Genomic DNA, 22,258 nt, shown 5'->3' on the forward strand with positions numbered 1-22,258 from the left:
GCCCCCCCCGCCCCGGAAGTGGTGTCACAGCACGCGCGCGGCGCGGCCGGCCGCTTCCGCAAACAGAGCCGTGGCCGCCTGCGTGGGTGAGTGAGTGCGGCGCCCGGCGCTCCGGCCGCTCTTTGTTTCCAGCCGCCCCGCGGCCGCCGCGGCCCCGGGGCCCCTCGCGCTCGCGACGCGGCTCGCACGCGGACGGGGCTGGGCGGGCGGGGGGCGGCGGGGCCCGGGGGCAGCGGGGGGGGGAGGGGCGGCGCAGGTGCAGCCCAGCGAGGCCGGGCCCGTGACCTCGGGGTGCTCCGGGCGGCGGTCCGCTCGGCCCAACGGGGTCGCCCTGGGCCGCGGGGCGTCGCGGAGCCCGGGCCGCTCGGGTCGCTGCGGCAGCGGCTCCCGGAGACGGCGCCTCCGCCTCGCGCGCTCCTCTGACTCCGCTCTTCCCGGCTGGCGGCGTCGCCCTCGCTGCCTGCGCCCGGGCCCGCAGCTGCGACCCCCGGAGCCCCCCGCTGCCTGCCGCTTCCCGCCCGGAGCCCCGTAACGTTCCGGTTATGAATTTGCTGAGTCTCCCCAGGCTTCGGGCTCCCGGCTCCCCCTTCTACGTTTGGTTCCAGTAACACAGCCTCACGCCTTAAAACTGCTGTCTAGGGTGTAAGCTTTTTTTTTTTTTTTTAAGATTTTATTCATTCATGAGAGAGGCAGAGACCCAGGCAGGGAGACGCAGAGACAGACACAGGTAGACGGAGACAGAGAGGCAGAGACACAGAGGGACACGCAGAGACAGGTAGGCACAGAGACACAGACAGCCAGACAGAGACACAGGGAGACACAGGCAGAGGGAGACACACAGAAAGAGACAGGCAGAGACAGGCAGATGGAGACTCAGAGACAGGGAGACACAGAGACAAAGGTCGACGGAGACAGAGAGGCAGAGACACAGGCAGAGGGAGACAGAGAGATGGCAGACAGAGGCAGAGACACAGGAGACACAGAAACACAGATGGAGACAGAGGCAGAGATACAGGCAGAGGGAGACACAGAGAAACAGGCAGAGACAGGCAGACGGAGACTCAGAGACAGGGAGACAGAGGCAGAGACACAGGCAGAGGGAGACAGAGAGATGGCAGAGAGAGAGGCAGAGACACAGGGAGACACAGAAACACAGACGGAGACAGAGAGGCAGAGATACAGGCAGAGGGAGACACACAGAGAGAAACAGAGGCAGAGACAGGCAGACGGAGACTCAGAGAGGGAGACACAGAGACACAGGTCGAGGGAGACAGAGAGGCAGAGACACAGGCAGAGGGAGACACAGACACAGAGAGGCAGAGACATAGATAAAGAGGGAGAGACCCAGGCAGAGGGACACACAGGCTCCCTGCAGGGAGCTCAATGCCGGCCTCCATCCTGGGACCTGGGGTCATGCCGTGGGCCACAGGCAGGCACTCAACTGCCGAGCCCCCCGAGACCCCATGGCTGTGAGCCTCATGGACACGAATCACCCAGTGCCCTGAGGTCCTCTGTAGTAGGAAGGACAGTGGGATCATGGAACAACCTTAGTAAGTCCCTGCCCCATAGCTCTTACTCCTCCGTCCCTTCCATTTTACACACAGGCCCATGAGCATTTGAAGGAGACTCAATAGTAAGTTGCAGACCAGGTTTCCAGACCTCTTGTCCAAAGCTATCTCTACTCTCTTTCTAAATCAGGCACCCACTATGAAGTAAGCATTTCAGAAGTCAACCTTCGGTTCCCAGACTTTTCCTGTTCCTGGTACCTTTAGTGTTTATGATTTCTTTTTTTTTTTTTCCAGTGTCACTAGGCCAGAAGAAACACCCAGCAGTTCCACTTATAAGTAGTTCAGTCTAAAGAATTTAGTATTTATGTTTTAACGACTTTGTCTAAAAACTAATACACAAATTAAAAGGAAAAAATAGTATTTGTGTCTAATTCTTAGTTAGCCCTAAGTGCTTCCTGGTGGGATGTGTACCCCTGTTGGGTACTGTCCAGTTTCTCAAGCTGTGAGATCAGATTTGACGTTGCCAACTTCGTTTGCAGTTTCACATTGATTTCCTTTGGAATCCCCCAAAATACCAGCTTCGCACAAGTGCTACTGTCATTGAAAGGAATGCAGTGCTCTCTACTCTGTGGAAACTGCTCTATGTGAAGCTGTATTGCTTAGAGTTTTAGAATACCCTGCTGTACCTGTACAAGTTTGTCACAGCGTCCAGCTCACAGTTTGAGAACCCAGGCTATAAAGTAAGAATCCAAACAGAAATGGAACAAATGCTTGTCTAAAACATCTGTCCGTTTCAGTGCCAGTAATGACTTAGGGGTAAGATCATACGTATGTTTAGGGATTATAATTGGTATTTCCATATTAAAATATTCAGAGGTTCATATGTGACATATATCAGTTAATGATTTCAGTATTCTCTCTATAATGAGATTTATTTAAACTCCTAGCTGATTACTGAATTAAATGGCTAGCTTCTGGTTAAAATTGTTTTAAACTTTCAGCATTAGTGTTTGTATGAGTAAAATCAAATTTTTGCCATTCCAGTCTTAGTTCATGAAGTTTTGCCACCTACTTAAGTAATCAAAAATGGAAAATTCTGCAAAAGCAGAAGAGTGTGAAAAGCTCTCTCTCGAAGAGGCAAAAGCATCAAAAGATTTGGAAGCAAAGTCTTCATTCAGTATTAATGAAAACACAACCACTCCTGGGACTGGACTTTCTGAAAAGGCTCCTGTCTGGGGACAGGCAGATGCACCGAAAAAGAGAAAAATGGAATTTGAAGATGATCTTATAAAGGAAAGTTCTAGTTGTGGGGAAGATACTCCAACCAAGAAAAGAAAACTTGATGCTGAAATTGTCCCAGAGGAAAAAGGTTCTGGTGATGATGAGGGCATTTCAAGGAAAAGAAGAATGGAAACTGGTGATTTTCCAAAAGATGAACCTTCTACTGGAGATGGCACACAGAAGAAGAGAAAAATAGAACTTGAGGATGTTCCTGAAAAGCAAAAAGTATGTTGAATGTATTTTTTTTAATTCATAATGGAATGTGTCTAATTGAATTGTGAAATAATACTAATTTTTATGTAACCTTAAACTTTAATGTTCTATTTGTAAGGGATAATGTCTTAAGATAGAGTAGGCTTTTAACTCTTGTAATTTAGTTGCTTTTATTTAGGTGAAACTTCTAATTGAGATAATTTTTATATTATTTAAGAACGCTTTTACTCAACTAGAAACTTGAAAGCCAGTTATTTGCTTTTTCTCAGCATTTTAAGAAAGTCGAGTTATAAGTTCCTGTTGATATCTTTTTTTTTCCTTTTTTATTAAATGTTTCATCATTGTGTCATAAGTAGTAGAGACTAAGACTTAAAAGAATAAATTTCAACTATATACTCAGCTTTAATGTGATTCCTTAAACTATATTGTTTGAGCTTCTCGTTGGGGTAGCTACATAGAATTTTAAGCCTGATATTTAGGATGGATATTACAGAACAGGGGATAGCAAGTCATTTTCATCTGGGAATGCCATAACAGGAGGGACTCTGAGGCAGAACCTGAATTTGAATGGAAGGAGTACTTCAGTGAATGGCGCAGAGTGAAGCGTTAGGCTATAGGCTTTTGTCATTGGTAGGATCTCAATCCATGTAACGGAGGAGCTGGTATTACACACACAGTTTCCCAACTTTACTAGCGACAGAACCCTTTTTTTCCCAGTGAAAATCTTAAACCTGATATGTAAGATGGGTAAAAGATGAAGCACTTTTGTTGAACAGGGAAGTGTGGGGATTTGAAGCACTTTACCTACCATGGCATTTAGAATGCTTGGTGTATTAGGTAGGGAGTACACACAGAAGCTGTTGAATTAGATTAAAAGAAAAAAACCCGAAAATCACGGACACTGAGCGTAGCTTAATGAGTTCTAATTCCTTTGTGTATCTCATTCAATTCTTACAATAATTTTATATGATAATATAAATATAACTTTTATTCTCTTGTAGGAACCTGACATTTATTGAATTGAGTAAATTAGAACTCTGGAAGAGTACTGGTTTTATTAAGACATTGACACCAAAATTATACAGATGAAAGATAAAGATGAAAATTTTAAACCAAGAGGTGTTTTTAAAAATAGGGAAGAGGGGAGAACAAATCTTACGTCTGATTATAATTAATAGGATTTCTCTCATCAATGCCATTTCTTATTGAAGATTACCAATTTCATTTGTATTTTGTCCTTACGTAGATCATATGCACTTTTAGGCTTATAGTTGCCATGTTCTGATGCTTAATTTTCTTCCATTCTCTTATTTTCAGAACTTAGAAGAAGGACACAGTTCAGCAGTGGCTGCCCACTATAATGAACTACAGGAAGTTGGTTTGGAGAAGCGTAGCCAAAGTCGTATTTTTTACCTAAGAAACTTTAATAATTGGATGAAAAGTGTCCTCATTGGTATGATTGATTTTTGTTTTATGATTTGGAGTTCAGCTTATGTTTCATATTTTTTCTTCCCAAATGGTAATTGATATGCTAAACTATTAGGTTCTTAATTCCTTCATTTAATTATCAGACTTTCACTTTATAAAACTGCAGCAAAAATTAAAACAAGGCCTTCAAGATAAATTCTTTTCGTATTTAAATTTGGACTACATAAGATATTTGTGAGTGTTTAATTGATATTAAGTTCATAAGTTAATTAGGCAGTGTGCTTCTTTTATACTTAAAGTTACTTAGTGCTATTAAATAATTATTCTATTTTACTCTAATAGTTTTGGAGTAGTGGCAAAATGTTGGATTAAGTATTCAGTTTCGATTATGTAAAGAAAATGGATGGTGTCATGGTTTTTTACCGCTAGGCCTTTAATTTAGATTCCAAGAGTCATGCGTGGTGATTTTTCACTGAACTTATTTTTCTTGTAGTGCCTAGGGAGAAATGAAATTTACTGTGAGGCTTGATGAAGACATTCAGCTTTCTGGAGCCAACATTTTATTTATAGAAACTTATCTTTAAAATTAAAATGGAAGTCCGTGGTGGAAATATGATTCAGAATATATTTTTTGCTTTTTGGTATATTAAGTAGTCATATTTCTTATGTGAGTTTAGAGAATTTTTTTTAAAGATGTTATTTATTCATGAGAGACACACAGAGAGAGGCAGAGACACAGGCAGAGGGAGAAGCAGGCTCCATGCAGGGAGCCCAATGCGGGACTCAAGGTCACGCTGTGGGCCAAAGAGACACACAGCCATTGAACCACCCAGGTGCCCCAAGTTTAGAGAATTTTTAAAAGCCATTGTGTTTTGAAGTTTTTTCTTAGTAAGATTTTGAGTGGTTTTGTTTTTTTAAAGACTAGCCTCAGGAAAAGTGAGAATGCTTTCGGGATTACACTAGAAAGAATGAAGTGCTAATTGTGGTTGTTTTCTACTAGTTTTGATGATAATTTACTAATTTTTATTTTACTTATTTACTTTAAGGATTTTAAAAAATAATTTCTATAACCAACATGGGGCTCAAACTTACAACCCTGAAATGAAGAGTCACATGCTCTACCAACTGAGCCAGCCAGCCGCCCCAATAATTTACTTTTTTTAAAAAGATTTATTAGAGTGAGAGAGAGAGAGCAAGCCCAAATGAGAGGGTTAGAGGGAGAGAGAATCTCAGGTAGACTCCCCACTGAGTTTGGAACCTGATGCAGGGCTCAATCCCATGACCCTGAGACCATGGAGCTAAGTGGAAATCAGGAGTTGGATCCTTAACCTGAGTCACCCAAGTGCCCAAATAATTGACTAATTTTTAAAGATACATTATTCATTCTGAATAGTATTAGGGCTGAGACCTAGGCTCATTATTTCAAACACATATTAATATTTTTTGTCTCACTTTTGTTTCTTATATTCATGTTTTATTACAGAAATAGGATTATTTGTCTGTGCTAGTTTTAAGCTAGGGTAATTGAATGTTGCTTGTCATCCCCCTTCCCCCCTTTTATTTAGTATTGTGGCATTTTTAATCTATACTTCCAAGGTAATCTTTGGACCCTAGTCCTAATTTCTTTTCCTTTCTTCATCATCCTCAGTAATATAGATAATTTCTTGGATATTTTTTTCAGGGCCATTTATTCATGTATTTATTCATTGAATAAATATTTTAAGTTCAACTATATTTTTTCACATCATTAATCATTCTATTTTTATAATCAGGGAAATAGGTCATTTTTAAAAAGTCTGAAGTCAGACTTAGCAAAAGTTTTTTCTCTCCACATATTTGTGCTCATCCTTCCTCCTTCAGCTGTTCCAGCAACTCTCTTGGTGCTTTGCTATCTGCACCGTCTTCCTGGTCCTGGTGCAATCAGTGTGGTCTGTGCCAAGCTCCCTCTCTGGCCTTTTTTTCCCTCTGTCTCAATGCCTGTTCTTTGGCGTTCTCTTTCTTATTGGTACTTCAGAAAGTACCAATAGCTTAGTAACTATTTAAGTACTGTTCTTGACATGTTAAAGATATCTTTGAATAATGTTCATAATTTTTCCTTTTACTAGTCTTACTATGGAAATAAAGAGATTTTATAATAGTTTTTTTACTCATTTCATAGTGTTAATGCTAATTTTTTTAAAGATTTATTTAGAGAGAGAGCGTGCGGGCTACTCATGCAGGTGGGCAGAGGGGGAGAGGAAGAGGGAGAGAGAATTCTCAAGCAGGCTTTCCAATGAGTGTGGAGCCTGACCCAGGGCTCAATTCCAGGACCCTAAGATCAGCCGCTTAACTGACTGAACCACCCAGGCACACCATGAATATTCTAGCAGTCAAAATAGTATACATGGGAAGTAGGGAGTGTTAAACTCAGGAACACCTGGGTGGCTCAGCAGTTGAGCGTCTGCCTTCCGCTCAAGGCGTGATCCCAGGATGCAGGATGGAGTCCCACATCAGGCTCCTTGCGGGGGGAGCCTGCTTCTCCCTCTGCCTGTGTCTCTCGTGAATAAATAAGACTTAAAAAAAAAAAGAAGAAGAAGAAGAAGGAAGTGTTAAACTCAGAGTAATAAAGATAGGAAGAGTAGATCTATGATTCAGTATTATATCAAGTTTTAGAATTGCTAAATACTTCAATTGTCTAAGAACGTTAATATGCCTGTAACTGATATTTGAACCATTTAAATACTGGTGTATGTGGTCCTACTGATACTGTGATTTGGTAGATTGGGATGAAAGATTTCTTTTTTTACTCTAGAGTGTTTAAGAATTCTGGTGACAGTAAAATTAAGAGTTATGTATAGTTTTGGAACTAGTTCTTATATTGGTTTTTGTGGTAAGCCTGATATCTTTTATAAAAATCAAGCACTTTTGTGATCCTATAATTATTTTGATTTAGGTATATTATAAGCTAAACATTTAGTTTTTAGGAAGAGGAAACTACAAAAATCATAAGTAGTTTTTTTCTTATGAACAAGTATTAAATCTTCTTGTACTAATTAGAATTTAAAATGTCTTTAAAAAAAAGAGTCTGCTATCCAGTGTTAAGTCAGATTCTAAAAGTAACCCTCAAAAACCTGTCTGACCTTTCTAAAATACTGGACACAGAGCACCTGGGGGGTTCAGTGGTTGAGCGTCTACCTTTGGCTCAGGGCGTGACTCTGGGGTCCTGGGATCGAGTCCTGCATTGGGCTCCCCTCAGGGAGCCTGCTTCTCCCTCTGCCTGTGTCTCTGCCTCTCTCTGTGTATCTCATGAATAAATAAATAAAATCTTTTAAATTAAAAAAAAATATCAGACACATACTTTTTCATCTATAATGCTAGAGGATTGGGTCAACTATTAGTCATATTTTGAAATGTTCACCAAAAGATGAATTAATTACATAAGTGAACATGTACTAGTTTATAATAAGTGTCAGGCAGATGTCAGTAGGTTATTAGGTGTAACAGTCTATGCTGTAGTAAAAATGGAGAAATGCTAATTTATTATGACATTCCTCTCTTTTAGGGGAATTTTTAGAAAAGGTACGACAGAAAAAAAAACGCGATATCACTGTTTTGGACCTGGGATGTGGTAAAGGTGGAGATTTGCTCAAATGGAAAAAGGGAAGAATTAACAAGCTAGTTTGTACAGGTAAGATACATAATGATATGGGCAAGAATAATTTGTGATCAATCAGGCGATTAGAAAATAAGCAGAATCTCAACATCACATGGCACTGAAATACCTTATAAGATGTTAATCTGGGTCTGTGTGTGAAATGGGTGTTTTCCTAAATGAGTTATGAGACTTTACTAATGGTGTTGCATAATATAGGTAATGAGCTTGGGATAATTCATCCTCCTTAAAAGGAAGGAAGTAATCAAAGGTGGAGTCATGTCTGAAGCACAAACTTGAAACCGGCTTCCACTGGCTGAAGATAGGACAGTTAAATCAACAAAAAGAATAGTGATTTCAGTGGATTGAGACACATCAAATAAGGAAAAAAACTCATTGTTCACTCTTGGAGGTTGCTAGGAAACTTACTCATCATTCTGAAATTCATAAATCAAGGGTTGGGGTATCTTCCTTACTCTCTGTATTTCAGAAGTGACCAAATGGTTGAAAAGGGAAATTCTGCTCTATTTAAAAAATAGTAAGTGCAGGGGGAATTATGAAAATCACTATTTTCTGCCCTTGATGAAATAATTGATATAAGCAGTAGTCATAAAAAGTTGCTAAAGCTATTAGGTGAGAAAAGTTGATAGTTTAATAACTGAATGAATCAAGCATCGGAACCTGCTGGTCTTAACATTGAAGAGAGAAGCAGATATTCTTCCATTGAGATGAAGTGTATAGTCACCAACTGTGAAGTTACCTAAATTGGCACTTCTCAAGTTTTCTGGTTTTATGGGTTCTGTCACTTTTATTTTTAAGATTTAAGGGATAGAGAAAGCTATTGTGTATGTGGCTATATCTATTGATTATAGAAATTAAAACCAAGAATTGAAAAAATACTTTTATTCACTAAAAAATAAAGTTAAATAAGAAGAGAGGTACTTTAAAAATGTTTTTCCAAGTCCCTTTAGAATATTAGGAGACAACTGGGTTTTTTTCATGCTTGTTTCTGCATTCACTGTGTTGAGATGTGTTTTTTTTTTTTAAGATTTTCTTTATGAGACATACACAGAGAGAGAGGCAGAGACACAGGCAGAGGGAGAAGCAGGCAACATGTGGGGAGCCCGATGTGGGACTTGATCCCGGGTCTCCAGGATCACACGCTGGGCTGAAGGCAGGTGCCAAACCGCTGAGCCACACAGGGATCCCCAAGAGATGTGTTATTTGATGAGTAGTTGTAAAATTAAGGGATATTTTTTTAAAAAAACATTTTTGTTCTTTTTTTTTTAATTTATTTATTTATGATAGTCATACAGAGAGAGAGAGAGGGCAGAGACGCAGAGACACAGGCAGAGGGAGAAGCAGGCTCCATGCACCGGGAGCCTGACGTAGGATTCGATCCTGGGTCTCCAGGATCACGCCCTAAGCCAAAGGCAGGCACCAGACCGCTGCGCCACCCAGGGATCCCTTAAGGGATATTTTAACAGCCTTTTCAGATAATTGAGCATATTCGTTTTTTCATACTGTATCAAAACTCAACAGGTAGTTCCAGTATGGCATCTGAATCTGTATCAGTGAAATTTTTGTATTCTGTTGTTTTTAAATCCACTGGTCTGTCTTCTGTGTTGAATGAATCTTTCACCCTGAAAGATTTTGTAATATTTAGAAAATAATATTTACTAATGTTATGCATATCTTCTAAATGTTGACATCAAGAAATCACATTTTTTTTTAATGTTCCCACCAATCAAAAAAGTTTTAAGTATTGGGAAGATGCCCAGCCCCGCCCATGGGGGGGGGGTAGATGCAAGTGTTTCAAATTGTAATTTTCACTTGAAATCTCAAGTTTTCTCATTGGTAACAAATACTATACTTTGTTTTTCTTAAAGTAAGAGGCTCATTTTGTTCATTTTCAAGAAAATGTCTGCCATCATAAAGTCTCTCCGTCACTGGTTCTTTCAAGTGAAAACACTTTTCTGTGAAAAAAAGTGGCCACTACAGCTCATAACACGGTCCTACCAGTTCTTTTTTTTTTTTTTTTTTTTTTTATTTATGATAGAGAGAGAGGCAGAGACATAGGCAGAGGGAGAAGCAGGCTCCATGCACCGGGAGCCCGACGTGGGATTCGATGCCGGGTCTCCAGGATCGTGCCCTGGGCCAAAGGCAGGCGCTAAACCGCTGTGCCACCCAGGGATCCCGGTCCTACCAGTTCTGATCAGACTTTACTTTGTTAGGTAGCACAGATGTTGTTACTTTCCATTTCATCACACAGAACATTGAAAAAGAGCCTAGGTTTAATAAAATCAAATTTTACTGATATAATAACATTTGTAAATGAAATTGTTTTTTTTTCCCCATGCTACTTTCTATGGTGAAGAAGATATCAATTATTACCTGCATCATTTGGTGCATTACTACCTTGTATTCGTGATAAGGTCCCAGCATTTTACTTTGCTTTTGTTTGTGCCATCTTTACATTTTATCTCTGGGATCTCTGGGTCTTCATTGCCAGTTAACTAACACTTGTTCCCCTTCCAGATATCGCTGATGTTTCTGTCAAACAGTGTCAGCAGCGGTATGAGGACATGAAAAATCGTTGTCGTGATAATGAATATATTTTCAATGCAGAATTTGTAACTGCTGATTGTTCAAAGGTACAGAATTCTTTTTGTCAACTTACGTTTTATATTTTTAGTTTGGGTGAATGACATGTTTTAAAAAGCAGTTATTTCTTCTAAAATGTGCTTTGGGGGGGATCCCTGGGTGGCGCAGCGGTTTGGTGCTTGCCTTTGGCCCAGGGCGCGATCCTGGAGACCCGGGATCGAATCCCACGTCAGGCTCCCAGTGCATGGAGCCTGCTTCTCCCTCTGCCTGTGTTCTCTGCCTCTCTCTCTCTCTCACTGTGTGACTATCATAAATAAATAAAAATTAAAAAAAATTTAAAAAAAAAATAAAAATAAAATGTGCTTTGGGGGAAGCTCGGGTGGCTCAGCGGTTTAGCGCCGCCTTCAGCCCAGGGTGTGATCCTGGAGACCCAGGATCAAGTCCTGCATCGGGCTCCCTGCGTGGAGCCTGCTTCTCTCTCTGCCTCTCTCTCCCTCTGTGTCTCTCATGAATAAATAAATAAAATCTTTAAAAAAATAAATGTGCTTTGAAACATTAAAAATTTTAGGACATCCATTTTCAGTTTTAGCTAGAAATTCTATTAATGATACATTTCTTTAAATGACCCACTGAGTACTTATAGTTTTTTGCTTTTAATAATTTGAACTTTCTTTTCTTTTTTTTTTTTTTAAGATTTTATTTATTTGAGAGAGAGAGAGTGCAGAGCAGGAGAGTAAGAGTAGGAGGGAGGGCAAAGGGGAGGGAGAAGCAATATGGGGCTCAATCCCAGGACCCTGAGCTCACGACCTGGACTGAAGGCAGACGCTTAACCAGCTGAGCCACCTAGGTGCTCCAGTAATTTGAACTTTAGAAATCATTTGTTGCCTTTCTGTTCAGACAAGATTTATTTTCCAGTACCTTAAAATAGAACTGGGCTTACATTTTGTTTTGCCTTTGTAATTTATTAGGGTAGTTTCCCAACATACCAAAGTTTGAAGTTTTGCACTTTCCATTTGTTTCTAAATTTCGTAACAACTATGAAGTTTAAGAACTACAGAGGCACTTAAGTAGTAAAAGTCTCATCTTAAACATCAGTGCTTTGTCTGACTCATTATGCTCATTAAACTATTATGGGTATCTTTAATCGTACACATTTTGTTTGCAGTTGTGAAAGTGAGAAGGAAAGTGATAGTATTCTGCTAGAATGTCGGAAATTTTTAAAAACAACTTTTAAAAAGTGTCCCAAAGGCAAGCTCTGTGTTATTTTTAAATCAAAGTTACTGTTAACACCATTTTACCTTAGCTTTGAAGTAAAGCCAAATTAAAGCATCAACCTTTTTAAATGTTATATTTGGTTGTTAGATTTTTAAACATGATTTCATTCTTAGTTTTTAAATTACTATGAAAATGATAATCAAATTTTATTGAACCAGAAGGAAAAGATCATTTTGTTGTGGGCCTTATTACGCATAATGAGACAGTGGATATGTGATTGGGAGGGCCTGCCTACTTTTAAGGACTCTAATTCTAGAAATTAACTTAGTAAAAAGTTTTTATATTGCAATTAACTTCAAAATCTTGACCCATTTTAATTTTTAATTTGTTTCAGGAACTTTTGATTAACAAATTTCGTGACCCCGAAACGTGCTTTGACATCTGTAGTTGTCAGTTTGTCTGTCATTATTCATTTGAATCCTATGAGCAGGCTGACATGATGCTCAGAAATGCCTGTGAGAGACTGAGCCCTGGAGGCTATTTTATTGGTACCACTCCCAATAGCTTTGAACTGATGTAAGTGCTTTTAATATATAGTGGTTTATAAGATACTCAGAAGTAAGCTTATTTTAAAGTAGCAAATGTTTATCAGAAATAAAGTTTATAGAATATGCCATGTTGATCTTAAAAGGGCCAAACACTGATAATATACTTGTATACTCAGCATTTAAGATCAAAAGATAGACTTACAGATGAATCTTTAAAACACCTTTTTGTGTAAATTGGAGACCAATGCTTTATCCAGCCGGAGGTTACAGTGCTAGACAAACTCTATATCAGATACACAAAAAGAATTAACTAGGAGTTACATGGTATGATTGTTGATGATCTGCTAGTGTATTGCTTATTAAAAGTAGCTCAAGTTCAGTTAAAAAGCTGATCAAGTATCTTTTTAAAATTGCGTCCTTTAGTTTTTTCACATGCATAATCAGCTGAGCATAAGTCTGAGCTAATAACAATTTTAATCTTTTTATTTTGGTTTGGGGGATAATCTTTAATAGAAGACGCCTTGAAGCCTCAGAAACAGAATCATTTGGGAATGAGATATATACTGTGAAGTTTCAGAAGAAAGGAGATTATCCTTTATTCGGCTGCAAATATGACTTCAACTTGGAAGGTGTTGTGGATGTCCCTGAATTCTTGGTCTATTTTCCATTGCTAAATGAGTAAGAATGTCATTAATCTGTTACTCTTTGCCTTAAGAGAGAAAGAAAGAAAAAAAAAATTAGTATTTCTGTTCATTCCTTATTTTAAATGGAACCCAAAGAATTAAAAAAAAGACTAATGTCAAATTTAGTTTATGCCGTAGGTCTCTTATATCCTTGGTTATTTAGTTTTCTTTCATCCTTGGAATTACTTTATCCTGTAGGTACAGAAAGGAGTCTGTTGCCTTCATCTTGTGGGAGAAAATACCTGACATTGCAAATAGTGAAAGATTAATTTTTAAAAAAAATCTTAATAACTTTGGTAATATAGAATGAGTCTTCATAAAGCAAAGATCCTCCTTTAGTGAGGTTAGATATTAAAAGTTGTTTTGTATTTCACTACAGCCTGTGTCTCACAGGAAGTGTTGATAATAAAATCCTGATTCAAGAATGTATTCACTTATGGACCTGGTTCTAGGTGTCCAGCAGACTATAGACACAGGGAAAGTTGGGTTACCAGGCTTCATCAGATAAGGCTTTTTAAAAAAAATAATAAATTCCAGACTTCATTTGGATTTCTCCAGTTCTTCCACTGATGTCTTTTTTTTTTTTTTTTTTTAAGATTTTATTTATTTATTCATGACAGAGAGAGAGGCAGAGACGCAGGCAGAGGAAGAAGCAGGCTCCATGCAGGGAGCCTGACGTGGGACTCGATCCCAGGTCTCCAGGATCACACCCCAGGCCAAAGGTGGCGCCAAACCTCTGGGCCACCAGGGCTGCCCTCTTTTTTTTTTTTTTTTTTTTAATTTAAATTCATTTTGCCAACATATAGTGTAACACCCAGTGCTCATCCCATCCAGTGCCCCCCTCGGTGCCCGTCGCCCAGTCACCCCAACCCCCTGCCCACCTCCCCTTCCACTACCCCTTGTTTGTTTCCAGAGTTAGGAGTCTCTCATAGTTTGTGTCCCTCTCTAATTTTTCCCACTCAGTTCCCCTCCTTTCCTTTATAATCCTTTTACTTTTTTTTTATATTCCTTGTATGAGTGAAACCATATGATGATTGTCCTTCTCCGATTGACTTATTTCACTCGGCATAATATCCTCCAGTTCTATCCATGTCCAAGCAAATGGTGGGTATTCGTCTTTTGCATCAGATAAGGCTTTTAAGGCCTTATGAGACCCCTGGCTCTTGGGGTTTCCCTGAGAAGGAAAGTAGAAGAATAAACTTAAACATAATAAGGCCTTGTCATATCAATCAAATCATTTTTTTCCCTCAACATTAGTAGACTTGTGAAGTGTTTCTGTTCTTCATATGTATAAAAGAAGAAATTGTCTTTAGTACATCATTTCATATGTTTAGTATGTAAGCTTGGTATTTTTGGTTAACAAAGTTGGTAATTTGAGTAGATCCAAAAAGATAAAGGATATAATGAAAGGCTTTTTTTTTTTTTTTTTTTTTTTAAGATTTACTATTTGAGAGAGAGTGATTGAGAACATGAGTGGAGGGAGGAACAGAGGGGGAGAGAGAGAATCTCAGGCAGATTCCTGAACGCGGAGCCCAGGAGCCCAGCACAGGGCTCCATCTCCCCTGAGATCATGACCTGAGCTGAAATCAAGAGTTGGACATTTAACCAACTGAGCCATTCAGGTGACCCATAATAAAAGTTCTTTTTAAATGCTAGGAAGGAGTAGCAATCTTTTGTACTTAAATCGCTTAATGGTGATGCACATATAAAGTCACAAGTCATCAATATAGTATCTAAATTTTTTAAAAAATTATTTATTAAAACAGCTATACATTCAGTGAGACAGGATCTGAAAATGCATAGGATTTTGAGATGCCCTTTTGCAGTTTTATTAAGAAATTGAACAAAAATATAACAAGCTTTTATATGACAAACCTATTGAAATTGGTCAGATTGAGTCAGTTCTTTGCAGTGATAGTTCTCAGGCATAAAACTTGATTTTATTTCTGAAGGCTTATTTGGAGATTTATGGTAGAAAATGAACTGCCTAGTGTAGAAGAGACTGTTATCTTTACTCATGTTGTCTTTCCAAGAAGGGCTAATTCAAATTATGGGGAGCCTTGCCTTACATACATATCCCAGTGACTCTCAAATGTGTTCTTTTACATTGTCCCCTCCCCACGATCACCTCACAAGCCTTCTTGACCCTTTGAGAGTTATTTTCCCTCCATCTCTTTTACCTGCTACCTGAGATCATCTCCAGACCCTGCATGTTGTCAACAGATAAGATACTATAAACTTTGGCAAATGCAGTGGGGAAAAAAAAACAGAGTATAACAGGGAGACCTAATGTAATTGAGTATTTAAGGAATCCACCTGTGAAGAAGTGATGCTTAAGTCAACATCTAAAGGATGAAAAGAAGTTGGAAAATATTCCAGGTATAGTAACAATATATGTGAATGAGCTGAAGGAAAGCCATTCTGTGAGTTGTAGGAATCATAGAGCCCAAGTAGCTCAAGATGAGGCCGCATTCCTTTTTTTCTTTTCTTTTTTACTTTTTGTTTTTGTTTTAAGTAAGCTCTATGCCCAACATGGGGCTTGAATTCATGACTCCGAGATCAGGAGTTTCATGCTCTATGTACTGAGCCAGCCAGGCACCCCAAGGAAACATTTCCTTTATAAATGAGTACATTTAGAGGCCATGCACAAAGCTTTTAAATTGTGTCCTGGAGAGCCAGTGAAGGGCGTAAATGAGGGAAGTGACGTGTGTATTTTTGAAAGCTTAATCTGACTGTAGATGGAAAATTCATTGAGGGAGAATAAGACTGGAAGCAGGGAAAGAAGTGAAGTAGTGTAGCTGAGTGGTGGTGGTAGTTAAAGCAAGATGGTGGCCAACGAAGGGGTAAGAAGACCTATTTGAAGAACGTTTTATAGATAAACAGAGGTGGCATAGAGAACTCTGAGGTTTCTGGCATAAATCATTAGATTTACTGAAGTAGCAAAGATTGGCAGAACAGTCTAGGGATTCAACCTTGGATTTGGAAAGTTAGAGAATACTCCTGGCACATCCTAGTGGAGATTTCTAGGAAGCAGTGGATAAAAGAACATGACAAGAGAGCTGAGCTACAGATAGCTGTTGGCGTGCTATTTAAAGACAGGGAAGGGAAAATGAGTAATGCTCCGGGCCAAACTCTTCAGAATATTACAATTTAGAAGTTGGGTAAAATAAATTTATAAAACAAACTGTGAAGCAGCAGCCCAGGATGTAGTATAAAAATTAATAATGTATCTTGCCAGAGAGCCCAAGAGATAAAAGAATGTTTTAAGGAGGAATGGGGGTGCCTGGGTGGCTCAGTAGATTAAGTATCTGCCTTTGGCTCAGGTCATGATCCTGGCGTCCCAGGATCGAGCCCCATGTCGGGCTCTCTGTTCTGTGGAGAGTCTAATTCTCCCTCTCCTTCTGCTTCTTCTCCTGCTTATGCTCACACTCTCTGTGTTTCTCTCAAATAAATTTAAAAAAAAAAAAAAAAAAAGAATGGCACCTGCTTTCAAAATGCCACTGTGAAGGATCAAGTTAAATAAAATGGAATAGGGGATCCCTGGGTGGCGCAGCGGTTTAGCACCTGCCTTTGGCCCAGGGCGCAATCCTGGAGACCTGGGATCGAGTCCCACGTCGGGCTCCCGGTACATGGAGCCTGCTTCTCCCTCTGCCTGTGTCTCTGCCTCACTCTCTCTCTCTCTGTGACTATCATAAATAAATAAATAAAAATAAATAAATGAAGGTTTAAAAAAAATAATAAAATGGAACAGAAGTGTTCTTTATAGCTCTTCATCCCCATCTCATAGCCTTTCATTTTACTTCCTGACTTATTTGTTACATTTCCTGTGACCCGTTGATTTAGATTGAGATTTAGGATGCATGTGTTTTTATAGATGTCATCATTGGTACATTACGCCTCATTCATTTTGTATTATCCTGTCGTAAATATATAATTGATAGCTTTTTTGGTGATGCCCAGACATTGTCACTGTTGTGTGAAAGTAAACTGTTAAGGAATTATTGATATTTTGGAAGCATTTTCATTAATCTGTTTTGGACAGAATGGCGAAGAAGTACAATATGAAACTAGTCTACAAAAAGACATTTCTGGAATTCTATGAGGAAAAGATTAAGAACAACGAAAATAAAATGCTGTTAAAACGAATGCAGGCCTTGGAGGTAGGTATTTAGAAAGGTGTAAATATTCCTCTTTGTTTCTGACATTCCTTTTAAGGTCTTTTAGATGCTAAGTATTTATGTAAATCAGATTATTTGAACTACTCTAAGTTCTTCAGCACCTAGGACAGAGCTCATTACAGAGACGTTGCTCTGTGGGTAGTCAGGAAAAACTTGAATGCGTGAGTGAGTGGTGCTGTCATCAAATTCTGTTTTCTAGATAGTATACTGCTTTTAAATAGGATTTCTTAACCTAAGAACAGTTGGCATTTTGAGCAGGACAATTTCTTTGTTGTGAGGGGCTGTTCCCTTCACACTAGGTTGTTTAACATCTCTGGTATCTATGTGCTAGATGTCAGTAGCTTCCCTGTCCCCAGTTATGACAGCCAAAAATGACTCTGGACATTACCAAATGTTCTCTGGGGTGCAGGATTGCACTACTTTTCCACAATACTGCCTTTTGGTTACATTAGTTCTTTAAAATTTTCCTGGCTAGGGTCTAAGATGATCTTATACCATGCCAAGTCTCCTGTTGTATCCATACAACTTTCCCAATTTGGAGTGGCCTCTTTAAATTCTAAATTATCTTTTGAAATTACTTAAACCACTAAAATATTACATTCTTCGTTGGTCATATTTCCTATATTTTAAAACTAAGAATGTGGGGATCCCTGGTTGGCGCAGCGGTTTGGCGCCTGCCTTTGGCCCAGGGCGCGATCCTGGAGACCCGGGATCGAATCCCATATCGGGCTCCCGGTGCATGGAGCCTGCTTCTCCCTCTGCCTGTGTCTCTGCCTCTCTCTCTCTCTCTCTCTCTCTGTGACTATCATAAATAAATAAATTAAAAAAAATAAAAATAAAACAAAGAATGTTTATATTTGCTTTATGTTAGCTGGAGAGGCTTGTTTTTGTTTTGAGGGAGAAGAGAGAACTAGAAAAAGTGTGCATGTGCAAATCACACACACACACACATGCCTATAGGTTATCATCTTTGGTGGTGCTTTGCATGTACAACGATTATATTCTATTAGCATGTAGGTAATGAGTTGATTTGTGTAATGTATTCAAAACTGTCGACAGTGGGTTATGGGATAGCAGGGTCCCACTCCTTCAAGGATCTTACAGTATATTGAGAAGATAAATGTAGAAGCAAATAATTGAGTACCATGTGAGAACTGCAGTAATGAAATATTTAAAGTGCAGTGCATATATGAAAGGGTCTTTTGTGAAAAAAGTAAACTAAGAGTAAAGGCAGAGAGCATGAGAGAGCAGGGGATGTTTGAAGAAGCACAGATAACTTTCTGCAGCACAGTGGTTCTCCAGTCTTCTCCCCCAGTCCGCCTTTGAGGATATGACCTATCACTGTGGCTGTCTGGGGACGGACATGAGCAGTAATAGCATGTAGTTTGGCAGAGTCCTTTGGTTTTGCCTACTTCTCCTCGAAGTCACTTCTGCAGGTGTATAAAGTACTTTGAGCGGGAGACGACAAGGTCCAATGAATAGGAACATGACTTGTGACAGAATGGAGCATGGTTTGGAGGGATGTTAGGACGAGAGGCAGAAAGAGCAGTCCCAATGCTCCTGCTTTAGTCTAGGTCAGAGACTTAAATGGATCTGTTTTCTGACGTATGTATAAAAGTCTTTTCTTAAAGCCGTCAGCTTTGAGCCAGTCTGCAATAGAACCAGTAAAAGATTGTTCTCCTAGAGCACTGTTGTAGAGGGAAGGAAGAATGAAAAGTCTCATGTCAAGGCGTTATGTGGTTTTAAAGTCCTGACACCTGTTTTCTTTTTTCTTACCTGTTTTGAAAAGAATGATTAGTTTTGCAGCTTTATAATCATATGTTAATCATATGTTGTTTGGTTTTTTTAAAGTGATTGAGAGGGAAGAGAAATCAGATGTCCAGTGACAGGCAGGTAATCACATGGAGGAATCTTATACTGATAAGTTGAAGAGCAAGTCTACAACAGAATAGTTTCTGATCATTCACATTAAAGTTTTGAAGCTTTGTGTTTGATGAAACCACAACATGTGGGGTTGAGGTTCCAAAACCGTTAGTGATATTTCTTATATCCCTGAGTTAAGGTATAAAAAGTAAGGTTGCTCATGACAGCAGTACAAGACTTCAAAAAGCTACATACTTAAACAGCAAATAGCTAAATATCTGAGCTTACTGTGGGATACCGATAAGGGGGAAAAAGAAAATAGCAAAATAGACATTTCTGAATCATTTTCTTAAAAATCCATCAAGAAGATCTAGGTTTAAAGTGGTTCCTTGTGGAGCACCTGGGTGGTTCAGTCAGTTGAGTGTCTGCCTTCGGCTTAGGTTGTGATTTTGCAGTCCCAGGATCGAGCCCCACATCAGGCTCCCCACTCACCAGGGAATCTGCTTCTCTTCTGCCCCCTTTCCCTGCTCGTGCTCTTTCTCTCTCTCAAATAAATAAAATATTAAAAGAAAAGTGATTCCTTGCAAGCTGGTTTGTTGTTAAAAAAAAAAAAAAAGGGAATTACAAAGAATATATAACCTTTTATTTTTATTTTCATAAAGATTTTATTTATTTACTCATGAGAGAGACAGACACAGGCAGAGGGAGAAGCAGGTTTCCCTGCAGGGAGCCCAATGTGGGACTCCATCCCAAGACCCCAGGATCATGCCCTGAGCCGAAGGCCAGATGCTCAACTATTGAGCCACCCAGGCATACCCGTATAACCTTTTTAGAGTATGTGGTTGTTAAATACTAAGTGTTCTATGTAATTCATTATGTTTTGATTTACATATACTACAAAGTGGTACACTTCATAGTATAAAGAGATGCTATTTGAAATGGATTAAAAATAGCGGTTGAAGGTAATTTTAATATACATTTGGCCAGCATAGCCTTAAAAAACAAAGGGTGGTGTGTGTGTGTGTGTGTGTGTGTCTCCCTTCTGCAGGTTCTTAGGAAATGTAGAGACTGCCCATAATTTGGAGGCTGGCTTATTTTCCTATCTTCTTGAACTCACAGTTCTCTGTTGACTCAAGTTTTTCGTCTGTATTTTTTATTTTAGTTTTCCATTTTAATCACCAAGTGCTTATTAGGACAAGTGCTCCTTAAGCCTCATCCAGCAAACCCTCCCTCCCCCCACCCCCATCTCCCTTCTGGTAATCATCAGTGTAAGTCTCTTTCTTGTTTTACTTCCTTAGTGATTTGGCTGCCTTTTATTTCTTTTTGTTGTCAGATTGCTGTGGCTTGGGCTTAACAGTCTTATACTGAATAAAATGATAAGGGTGACTTCCTTATCCTGTTTCATGTTCCTCACTTCCTAGGGTAAAGGCTTTCAGTTTTTCCCCATTAAGGATGATGTTAACTTTGGGTTTTCATCTATGACCTTTATTCTGTTGAGGTATGTTCCAAATATACTATGTGGAGGGCTTTTATCATGAGTGGATGTTATACTTTGTCAAATGTGTTTTCTGCATCTACTGAAATGATCATATGGCTCTTAGCTTGTATTGATGTGATGTATCACAACTGATTCATGAATATTGAACCATCCTTGCAGCCCAGGAATAAATCCCACTTGATCCTGGTGAATGATTTTTTTAAATATACTGTTGAACTCCATTTGCTAGTATTTTGTTGAGGATTTTTGCATCTGTGCTTATCAGAGATACTGGCCTGTAGCTCTCTTTTTTTATGTGATGTCTTTATCTGGTTTTGGTATCAGGGCATTTGAATTTTTAAGTTTTCCTTTTCTGTTTTTTGGAATAGTTTGAGAAGAATAGATATTAACTCTTCTTTAAATGTTTAGTAGAATTTGCCTGGAAGCCACCTGAACTGGAATTTTGTTTCTTGGGAGTTTTTTGATTACTAATTCAATTTCTTTGTAGGTTATCAGTCCGTTCAAATCTTCTATTTCTTTAAATTTTGGTAGTTCATATATTTTTCAGAATTAATCCATTTCTTCCGGGTTGTCCAATTTGTTGATATATAGTTTTTCATTATGTTATATTTGTTTATTTGAATGGTGTTTGTTATTTTGCCTTCCTCATTTGTGATTCTATTTATTGGGGTCCTTTTTCTTTCTTGATGATTCTGGCTAGAGGTTCATCGATTTTCTCCATTTTGTTTGTTTGTTTTTTCAAAGAATCAGCTCCTAGTTTCATTGATTTGTTTAGTAGTAATTTTTCGTTTCTACATCATTTCTTTCTGCTCTAATCTTCATTATTTCCTTCTGCTGATTTTAGGTTTGTTCTTTTTCTAGGTCCTTTTTCTAGGTGTAAGTTTAGGTAGTTTATTTTTTAGGTTTTTCTTGCCTCTTGAGGTAGCCTGTATTGCTATAAGCTTCCCTCTGAGAACCACTTTTGCTGCGTCTCAAAGGCTTTGGACCACTGTGTGTTCATTTTCGTTTATTTCCATGTACTTTTTTTATTCTTTTATTTCCTGGTTGACCCATTCATTATTTAGTAGCATGTTTTTTACCTTCCCTATATTTGTGATCTTTCCAGATTTTTTCTTGTGGTTGACTTCCAGTTTCATAGTTGTGGCCAGAAAAGATGCATGTTATGACTTTGATCTTTTTAAATTTGTTGAGGCTTGTTTTGTGGCCTAATGTGTGTTCTGTTCTGGAGAATGTTCCATGTATACTTGAAAATAATATGTATTCTGCTGTTTTAGGATGGAATGTTCTAAATATTTCTGTTAAATCCCATCTGGTCCAGTGTGTTATTCAGTTATTGTTTCCTTGTTGATTTTCTGTTAAGATGATCTGTCCATTGCTGTGAGATGTTAAAGTAAACTACTATTATTGTATTATTATCAGTTAGTTTCTTTATGTTTGTTATTAATTGTTTTATGTATTTGGGTGCTCCCATGTTGGGAGCATAAATATTTACAATTGTTAAAACTTCCTTTTTGATTTTCCCCTTTATTATTATCTAGTGTTCTTCTTGGTCTCTTGTTACAGTCTTTGTTTTAAAATCTATTTTGTGCAATATAAGTATTGTTCCTA

General features: G+C 38.8%; 1 protein-coding gene across 2 annotated transcripts in view; it reads left to right on the forward strand.

The window, feature by feature from the left end:
* The first annotated feature begins 43 nt into the window (after positions 1 to 43).
* Positions 44 to 22,258, forward strand: part of LOC129495538 (mRNA cap guanine-N7 methyltransferase) — a 33,360-nt gene continuing 11,145 nt past the window's right edge. The window contains exons 1-8 of one of the 2 annotated variants that reach the window (XM_055303128.1): positions 44 to 86; positions 2,553 to 3,014; positions 4,320 to 4,455; positions 7,972 to 8,097; positions 10,600 to 10,715; positions 12,275 to 12,456; positions 12,942 to 13,106; positions 17,154 to 17,271. In XM_055303128.1, coding sequence (XP_055159103.1) covers positions 2,595 to 3,014; positions 4,320 to 4,455; positions 7,972 to 8,097; positions 10,600 to 10,715; positions 12,275 to 12,456; positions 12,942 to 13,106; positions 17,154 to 17,271 — 1,263 coding nt within the window. In that variant the 5' untranslated portion in view covers positions 44 to 86; positions 2,553 to 2,594. Of the gene's footprint in view, positions 87 to 276; positions 643 to 2,552; positions 3,015 to 4,319; positions 4,456 to 7,971; positions 8,098 to 10,599; positions 10,716 to 12,274; positions 12,457 to 12,941; positions 13,107 to 17,153; positions 17,272 to 22,258 lie in introns of those variants that run through there. The other variant, XM_055303127.1, reaches the window with a different exon arrangement.

Source organism: Nyctereutes procyonoides, unplaced genomic scaffold (genome assembly GCF_905146905.1).
Source record: "Nyctereutes procyonoides isolate TBG_1078 unplaced genomic scaffold, NYPRO_anot_genome, whole genome shotgun sequence".
Taxonomy (NCBI): Eukaryota; Metazoa; Chordata; class Mammalia; order Carnivora; family Canidae; genus Nyctereutes; species Nyctereutes procyonoides.